Source organism: Ipomoea triloba, chromosome 11, assembly GCF_003576645.1.
Source record: "Ipomoea triloba cultivar NCNSP0323 chromosome 11, ASM357664v1".
Classification (NCBI taxonomy): domain Eukaryota; kingdom Viridiplantae; phylum Streptophyta; class Magnoliopsida; order Solanales; family Convolvulaceae; genus Ipomoea; species Ipomoea triloba.
Window position 1 is genome coordinate 1,365,313 of NC_044926.1, and position 9,710 is coordinate 1,375,022.

Below are 9,710 nucleotides of genomic sequence, written 5' to 3' on the forward strand. Positions count from 1 at the left end.
GGTATTTGGATAATTAAATTATTTAGTCTTTTCATAGTCGAATAATTGATTTTAGCATAAAAGCAAATATATATATATATATATATATATATATATATAGGCAAGTAACATGTATACCTCAGAATGATGTAATCCAAAAATTTCTTCATGGAATCACAAATTGGATATACCAATTTCCGACAGTTCTTAATACAAACCACGTCAAACCATATCCAATCTCCTATATGAAAAAATTAAAAATGTTTTATTGCAGAATCCATCTTTACTCGGGGAGAATTGACTAATGTTGTTAAGTTCTGCAGACAAAAAATTAGCAAAATTTGACGAAACTTTCACATAAACTACTGATGTTGAAAGAAATGGGAATTTGTTGGGAGCCTGTATGAATAAACAGCAGCACTTTCTGCATGTAATTACCCTGGTGCAGCATATGAAAGAATGGTATGGTTCACTCATTTTCAGTATTACTAGGGTTGTTTTGCCCCGTCTGCCGCACAAACTGTCCTCGAATACGTGGCCGCTGCTCTGCTAGTCGCTTTCTGTTTTGGTATCGAACCTTACCAAACAAACAAATTCAAAAGATGAAACTAGATTGATAAATTGCAGAAATCTCCTCAAAACTAGTAACCCAACTTCAATCTTATATGTGGTAGTTCAAGCTTCCAACACATCGCTGGCCACGATCAACATAACCAAGACTATCTATCAAATCCACTACCCTTCTTTATCACCCCATATAATTAAAATCTCTCCAACCACTTTTGAGTATTTTACCATTTGTCAGCATTGCCCCTCTTACAAGTCTTCCTTTATGTTTAGAGCTTGAAAAAAGAAAAAATAGATAACTACACGCTGTATTTTACTTATGCATTCTTATGCTTGCCACACATCTGTTTAGCTAAACCAAGGACAACAAATCAAGTCGTCTTACTAAGTGTATGTGTGTGTGATATGTCCCATATGTGTTATCAATTCAACTAGAACAAGAAGATTGAACCTGAAATCAAGTTTGAAGTTAAATCATGTTACCTACCTTGTTCTTGAAGCATCTACTTTTCTTCTTTTGACGAAACTTGGACAAAGCAGCTTCTCTTTGTGCAAGTTTGTTAGGATCCATTCTGCTTCCAGAACCGCTGCCACTTGCATCTCCACTTCCACTTCCACCTTTCCCATCTAACCCAGTTTCAGTCTTCCCATTGTTTCCTCCAACATTCACAGCTGTGCTGCTCCCATTCTGTCCATTGCTTCCATGATTACTTCCTGAAGCACTTTTATTCAAGCTATGATTTCCAAGCGTGCCTTCGAAAGGCCCAGCCATCACGTTCGAAGAATCAGAATTAAGAGCATTAGCTGTCAATTGCTTCAGTGAGAATTTATCATGGTTTGATGCAGGCTGTTGTTCTTGGTTGTGGAAATGATGACTATTATGAGGATAATGGTTGTTGTGATGATGAAGGTGCTGATCCGGGATGTCTGTGTGAGAACTGCTTGGAGCCAGCAGTGTTGTAGCTTGCATGTCACTAGTCTTAATTAGTGATTGGCAGTTCCTGAAATCGTTTTTCACAGGTTTGTATGCTGAGGAGGGAAGCAAACCATTAGTTGTACACGTTGCTTCTGATTTATCTTGAACAGTTAGTGGTTTTGTAGCAAGCTTGTTAGTTGTGGAGCCCATATCTATGTTATTGCTAACCACATTATTTGCACTTTCTAGGCCACTGTCAATCACCAAACTGTTTCCAGTCAACCCATTAGGAGTTCTCAAAGGATTTGATTGTGATGATGTATTGTACCTGCAAGTGACACAACCAAGAAAAGGGAAAATCTCGTCTAAGGATATTCCTGCATCACATATAGACAAAGTATAGAGAGCAGCTAGATCAATTTTCACCAAACCTTGTGAACGCTGATTGCTCTGAACGCCTGAAAACATAACGGTCATCTTGAGAGGTCTCTCTTGATTCTTTCATTTCTCTCGGCCTCTTTAAACTTGGCTCAATAACTGCTTTTCTTGACTCATGCATGGTGTTATTCTCAATTTCTGATACAGCTGCAACCATTTTTTGAGCTTCAAATTCTTTCCTGTCAATCTAAGGATGAGGCATGTTAGTATTGACGACATAATAAATAATAATTGATAGACAAGCACAATAATTACCTGTTCCTTTTCTATTCTATTATTGTTTGCACTGGGATCTATTTCCACCACATTCGTATGTTTTTCACCCACAGAATTGATTGGAGCACCAATGGGATTTTCATGTTGTGTCTCCAACTTTTTAGGTATGGTCGTGGCAGGGTATTTGCATTTTGTGTTGTCTGAAAGAACCACAAATAATCTAGTAAACATCAGTAAATCAAGGAAGAACAAATACAGCAGAAAAAAAAAACTTAAAAAATTAAAAAAATTAAAAAACCATTGATACCAGGTTGTTTCTCTTCTTGGCAATCTTTAGTTGCAGCAACATGCACCTTCCTGTTACCGGAATTTTCAGCACTCCAGCGAATAACTTGCGCACAAGTGCTGTCTGGGCATTCAGTTACCTGATCCCATGGAGACACTGCTTGAGAGCTATCAACTTCAGCAGCTTGCTTAGTCCATGAACTCTGCAAAATTGAATGCTTACATTTTAAATCATGTTACCAAGTGTCCTGCACTCTTTCTTTCACAGATTAAATGTATGGATCCAGTTTCGGTAGGTTGGAATGAATACCAATAGATCAATACATTTGGTTTTGGTTACTGGCGCATATAAAAAGAACTGAGTGTTTCTTAAATCCAACAGCAAATTTAAGAAACACTGCAGATACAGCAGAGACTAGAATATTAAAGATAGACAAGGATTAGAACATAAGACTAAAGATGTCATACAAAAATGTTCAGCAACAGACTTTCAGCACTCACTCGAGTATTCAAGATACTGGAAATTGTAACACTTCTTCATACTAGAAGTATGTAATCTATAAGTCAATATTATGTTCAGATTTCATTTCGCCATAAGTCACACATTTATCAGCTATAACTGCAGCACACAGTTCACCCCAAAAAAGAAAGTATACACTTAGTTATAGATCCTCTAATGTATTATGTAAGAATCAGTTTCATGGAGAGAAGTGCAGGCAGTTCATGGATGTTAATATTGTAAGGAGAACTCTGCCTTCAATTTCTGCTCCATCTTCAAAAACAATATATGGGTTCCAAGCACACCATTATTGATCATCATTCTCGATCCCAAGTATTCAACTGACTCCCTTGTCTTGCCAAAACTATTTGGCTTGATATGGAGACGTTGATGCCCAATGTCGATAACTAGATATGAAGCACACAGACACAGCAAAGGAGCTTTCATCTCAGATAGAGGGTATAGATTTAAGCTAATGAAAATTTCTATTGTTTAAGAGTAAGTGGCTGTAAAGGGTAAATCTACAACAAACCCAAATGCACTCTTTTTCTTCCGTATGTAAATGAACACTAATAAGTTAAAAGAAACATCCCAATCAATTTTCAAACAAAGAGTTGGCACATTATTATAAAGATAAAGACTAAGGAAATTATGGAACCTGAGCGCCACTTCCATCATCGCTACCATCACCAATATTCAAACCATCACTTCCATTGTCTTCTCCATCACTGCTGCCACTATTGTTGCCACACTTCTCAATGCTCTTTGATTTTACAGAGTTTTGGGTTTGTGTTCCACTTTCACTCCCACTTCCACTAGACTGAGAAAAGCAAACATTAATTAATGAACAAAGAAAATAAAATATAGAAAAGGTACAATGTTAAATTTTATCGAGGGAAAAAGGAGAAGTTTATATTCACTTCTTCTTTCTTTCCCTTCCTTTTTTTCTTTTTTCAGATAAAAAAAATGGCTGTGGTAGACAAAGCAATTATTTTTAATCTTAACAAATGATAAAATGAGACCAGAATATCAAAGATGGCCTTTTTCACAAGCTTGTAGGCAAACAAAGTTTATGATACTGATGCTGAAAGTGCAGAAATAGTCACTTACACTGTGGCATCTCCTCCATACATGTTGCCACAGGTTTTTAAGCTCATTCTTCCGAATAGGTTTTACCAGAAAGTCAACTGCACCTTTTGACAAACACTTAAACACTAAACCCATAGAATCTCGAGATGACATCACTGCAAATGACCCGTATTAACTGTGGAGGTTAATGAAATCAAATTGACGATGACAAACACGATAATAAAACCTTTGCACTATCAGAAGTTCAAGAGTGCCAAAAGAAATTACTCACTAATAACAGGAACATTCTTGCGTGTTTTGTGGCTCATGATTTTGCAAAGAAGAACTATGCCAGAAACACAAGGCATTTCTAACTCAGTTAACACAAGATCAATATGGTTGGTTAGATCTTCTAAAACCCTCCATGCTTGCAATCCATTGGCTGCTTCAATCACTGCACAAATTTGGTGGATTATTGAGTGATAGGAACATGAAGGACAAAGCATCAATCAGAATACTAATCAAGGAAAAGAAAGATAACAGTTGATTGCCACTTCATACGGATCCAGTTTCATATATGAAGATAGTCTTACAGAATAGAACCACAATGACTGAGTCATCCTGTAATAAACACTACAGATATCAATTGGAAATTGGAATATAAGTGTAATGGTGACAAGTCAAAAGATCCTTTCATGGCTAAGCACTCAATGGCCATCAATATACAGTACACATCTAGTCACCATTCCACCTATGTGTAGTAACTGCATACTTCCATAATCACAGATATTAGGCCTTCCTCAATAGTGGAGATTTTGGTGTGGTTTTTGAGGAGTTTTTGTAGGTGTGATTAAGAAAGAGAAAATGGGAGTGGAGGAAAAAAAGAAAAGGAAAAAAATAAAACAAAATATAAAACTGAAAAAATAAAATAAAATAAACGTATTTACGCCAAGGGGCCTGTGCACTGCACCAAGGCGGTCTGCTGCTTTCGAAGATGGGCCCCACAATTCCGACCAAAAACCGGTCCTTGCAGGAGATACCATTTTTGGGGAAGGCCTTATCACTCCTCCACATCACCACACACTCCTACTGTGTAAAATCTCCTTATTGGGGAAGGCCTTAGTACCAGTTGATGATTTCATCATTAAATAACACAGAAATATACATGACAGTATAAACAATAAACCAAGTTGCATTTCAGCTTTCACCATTTAATAAGCCAAGAGCTTAACCATGAATCTAGTATTCCAGTTCAAATATACAGCATGTTTGTTCAATCAGTTTCTCAACGAAAGAACTAACCTTCATAATTGCAATTCCGGAGCAAAGCAGTGACAACATGTCTTGTGGAGTCATCACTCTCTACCAGCAGCACCTTAATGGACGTAACATGAAGAAATCTCTCCCAACAGATTGTTCCACTTTGACTCTGTTGCTGTTGCACCTGTAGAGCACCTTGGGCTTGCAATGCCCTCCTACCTTCATCATTTACATCTTTACTAACACTCTCAACCTTCAACTCAACATCCGCACTAGCATTCTGTCCCTCACACACAATTCCATCTTCAACTTTCCTGTCTTCATCTGGCAGATCTTTCTCTCCTTCAGAAATGGTGGTCATTGAAACACTCCCTGCCAACCAGATTCAAAAACACTGATGGTAAGGAAGAGTTGGTGATATCGAACTGCGGGGTAAAACCTTTGACAAATCCTTGTCAATGGAAACAAACAGCACATAGCTTCCTCTTCAAGATCCAAATTCCTCAACTACAAATCTTTCAAAACATTTCAAAGGTTAAAGAGCAATAGAATAACAATAATAACTGTATCCGAAATCATAACTGGATATTCACCTAAAAATTCAAACCAAAACTAAACCAAACCTATCAATCGCTCTTCACCCACCCTGCATTTGAACACAACAGAGTATTAGCTAATACTACGTAGTTCATTTTCACTTACTCTCAAACCCTAACCTACACAAAAAAACACTATCCTTCTCCGTGTATATCCATATAACCAGCAAAACAATCAAAACAGTTTTACTGCTCAAGTTGCAGATTAATCAAATCTATATCATCAACCATCTCATATTCTCATTACTACGTAAAAATTAACTTAATGGACAAAAAAATATCTTGAAGATACTAAAAACAACTTCAGATTTTCAGAAACATACTTAAATTGCCTAGATTGAATACTGATAAGGATAGAGATGAACAACTTTACCTCAGAGCTTATCGATAAACCACGAAATCATCAAATCCAGACCTGGATTTACATTTGAAAAATCATAAATCCAAGCCAATAAACACACGGAGAACACTAGAAAGTTAAACAAAAATTTTATTTTAAAAAAATGAGTTTATAAATTACAATCAATTGGATAAGAGTTCAAAGTAGAGTTCGGAAATGAGTAAAGGGATTTTGGTTTGGAGTTGCAGAGAAAGCTTAGCAACAGAGAGGTCGTTTAGGTGGAGAGAGAAAAGAACTGGAAAATCCGAGGACCAGTGATGAGATAAAGATTTTTTTTCGCAAGTTTAGTTCTGTTTCGATGACGTGGACAATTTACAGGGCCAGGAGGCGCCATGTAGGAGCGGGATATTCCTGCAGCAATCTTTGGGTGAAAAGCAGGAAATAAAGAGAGATTTGGGGTTGTGAAAGAGAAGAGAAGAAGAAATTTGATATTATTGTTGACATAGAAAATTTGATAATTGGTTTTAGAAAAAAGAAAATAAAATTTGATAATTTTGATTACTTTTAATAGGGTTTGGTTATATTAATATTATCTAATTTGTAGAGTTTGAAAGTAAAAGTCTCTTTATAAAAATCATGCTTATATATCATGTTAATCCAAACCTCCAGTTGAAGATCAAGCTTATATATCATGTTAATCCAAACCTCCAGTTGAAGATCAAGCTAATATATCATGTTAATCCAAACCTCCAGTTGAAGATCAAGCTAAACGATGAAGCGACGTCGTCGTCTGCGGTAAGAACCAATATTAACTATACTAAGGGGCTTATATATCATGTTAATCCAAACCTCCAGTTGAAGATCAAGCTAAACGATGAAGCGACGTCGTCGTCTGCGGTAAGAACCAATATTAACTATACTAAGGGGCTTATATATCATGTTAATCCAAACCTCCAGTTGAAGATCAAGCTAAACGATGAAGCGACGTCGTCGTCTGCGGTAAGAACCAATATTAACTATACTAAGGCTCGATCTCATGACCTCCCATCACAAAGTGCTTGGCTGGTACTTGATACTTGGTAGGCAAAAATCTCTATGGCAAAAATATATTAAGCTGTAGCATGCTACGCAAGTCTTCCAATGCACCCTCATTACTATAAGGATAAAAGTTTTTTTTTTTTTTGAAAACTGAGGATAAAAGTTATGTATGATGATATATATTACTCATCATGTTATATATGTTGTCATAAATATTTGAAAAATTAAGATAGTGTTATTTGAAGTTATTAATTCTTGTACAATGTAAAATTATATATGCTATTTGAAAAACTACTAGTATTTTTCAGAGTTATTAACATTTGTTCTTATAAGACATTTCATGCATTGTTGTACTCGATACAAAAAGTACATGCACTCATCAATATCTTAAACATTTCTAAACATGAAAAATTAATAATGTTTTTCTAGAGTTATTAACACTTGTCCCTATAATACCTAATGCAAGCAGACATGTCATGCATTATTGTACTCGGTACAAAAAGTACCTGCACCCATCAATATCTTAAACATTTCCAAATATATGTTACAACTATTAATAACTAACTCATAAAACGTTGGCTTTCAAAAAAAAAAAACTCATAAAAGGTTAATAACCACTAATGACAATGTTGTTTTTTGGAACATGATGGCTTTAATGTGGAAGGTTTAGGTGTGGGAACTATCCAATCAAACAGAAAGACAATGAAGTAATTACTGAATATGAGGCTGTTGTCTTAGTCAGCAAATACCAAAGTGACCATACATCCATAAACACAAAGCTATCCAAAAGCATACTTCTAGGTTGTCCCTTGTGACCTAACAAAGACCTTCCTAATTTATGTGACTTTCTAGATTCTTCTCACAAAATTGTCCTATCATTACTTTGATTTATGAGAAAATTCGTTATGTCGATGTTGTTTAAATATGCATTTTAAGTAAAACTCACTTTGTTATCTTAACTGGCAAAAGACTACGAGGTAACTAGGCTAAGTTTCTCATTGCTGACTGGTTCAAATTGAAAAGACCAATCGCCACTCCCACTAGAGTCAAACTTGGAACCTTGTGGTTATCAAGCCAACAGCCTGTCCATTTGATCCCAACAACATTGGTAAGGTATCTAACAACAAATTCAAATATATATCTGAACGCAATCATTTTAGGCATGTAGTTTTGCTTGTCCTGGTTGCAGTTTATTAGAATGTTATTCTTCTACTGTTGGCTTGATACTGAGACACCAAAGACCCTCAATTCAGACAATCAAAATAGGGAGATGTTTCGACTCTAACTTAAATACCGTTCAACAATCTCCTATGGAGCCAACGCAGGATCGGGAGAGAAGTAGAGAACATTCAGGCTATCTAGTAGAATTACATCACATAAGAATAACCAGATTAATTGATTCAGAAAGAATATGGGAACATAAAAGCCCAGCAAAATCAAGAAAGGCATATGTTCTTACAGTTGATTCTTCTGTGTCTGCAAAACGATCATTGCCTGAAGCATGGAGACGACAGGAGTCACAACAAGCCAGCTACATTAATGAGTTTCAAGGAAAAGTTAACAGTGGGGATGGGTGAACTAAAGGGTTCTGCAAACTGTATATGAGTTTGGCATATTGGCAATGAAAGTGAAGATAGATCATGCTGAACAACAGCACTGTCTATTGATGAACAAATGTCTGTGCATACCTAACATATGTCTCTACTAAGGTCAAAGTATCTACAGAATTATGAAACTTTGTCTGTAAATATCTGTCTTCCGTGAGCAAAATAGGAGAGTTCTTTATATCTGCAGATCAGACATGTCATGTGCACATTCCTTAGTTTTTTTTCAATGGCATGAATTCATGCATGGTTCAATGCCTTGGTGATTAGCAGGCAAGATAGGTTGATGATCCTGTTCTGCAGAAAGGAATTGATTCCCCTTTTGTCTTAACCAAATGATATGGTGCAATAGATCTATTTAGTAAAGCTAATTCTGGGAATTTAATGTGGCAGCCAACCAGATTAGTTGGCCAAGTGGAATTTGGTTTGGTTTGTACTGAGGTTACAAATTGTTCAAAATTGACCCAAAAAATATTGGAAACCATTATGTGTATGATGGCCAAGGGCAAATTATACCATAAACTAAGGTCTACCTTCGCACTGTAGATCCAAAAATTATAATTCTAGTTAAAAGTTTCTGTACATGTGTTAACTGAAGGTACAAATATTTTGTATCAAGATTCACAATTCACAATGCAATATGAACCATGGTATAACAATTGTGGCCCAGGGAATAGGCTTATTAAGAATTTTCTTTGTCACCCAAGAGACACCATTGGGTGCAAATAACTATTACCCACTTAACCCACTTCCTAGTTCCTTCTGTGATGATTTGAAGTTAGATGAATATTAGGTTTAAATGGTATGGAAAAGAAATGTGGAAGGAAATGAGCAGCAGAACGGAACAAAGACACTAAGAAATAAACACATTTTGGTTAAAGCTGGCAACTCATTATTGAATCCA

The 9,710-nt window shown here is 36.1% G+C and overlaps 1 protein-coding gene across 5 annotated transcripts; it reads right to left on the minus strand.

Moving 5' to 3' along the window:
• Positions 1-124: 124 nt before the first annotated feature.
• Positions 125-6,466, minus strand: LOC115996537 (two-component response regulator-like APRR7). 5 transcript variants are annotated; one of them, XM_031235805.1, is made up of 12 exons: positions 6,345-6,444; positions 6,198-6,239; positions 5,822-5,874; positions 5,271-5,743; positions 4,261-4,422; positions 4,011-4,144; positions 3,559-3,720; positions 2,424-2,604; positions 2,156-2,316; positions 1,894-2,087; positions 1,034-1,790; positions 125-556 (listed from the first exon to the last, which is right to left on the minus strand). In XM_031235805.1, the coding sequence occupies exons 4-12, from the start codon at positions 5,587-5,589 to the stop codon at positions 449-451; spliced, it is 2,178 nt and encodes a 725-aa protein (XP_031091665.1). In that variant the 5' UTR covers positions 5,590-5,743; positions 5,822-5,874; positions 6,198-6,239; positions 6,345-6,444; the 3' UTR covers positions 125-448. The 5 variants fall into 5 exon arrangements, with proteins under 5 accessions (XP_031091665.1, XP_031091667.1, XP_031091666.1 ...); XM_031235807.1 differs by having other exon boundaries at positions 5,271-5,600; positions 6,198-6,466; XM_031235806.1 differs by having other exon boundaries at positions 5,271-5,735; positions 6,198-6,466.
• Positions 6,467-9,710: the final 3,244 nt, after the last annotated feature.

Coding starts and splice junctions, on each gene's coding strand:
- LOC115996537 (XM_031235808.1), bottom strand. CDS start 5,589: ATGACCACCATTTCTGAAGGAGAGAAAGATCTGCCAGATGAAGACAGG. Junction 2,317..2,423: donor CCAAGAAGAGAAACAACCTG/GTATCAATGGTT, acceptor TGGTTCTTTCAG/ACAACACAAAATGCAAATAC. Junction 557..1,033: donor GTAGATGCTTCAAGAACAAG/GTAGGTAACATG, acceptor TTGTTTGGTAAG/GTTCGATACCAAAACAGAAA.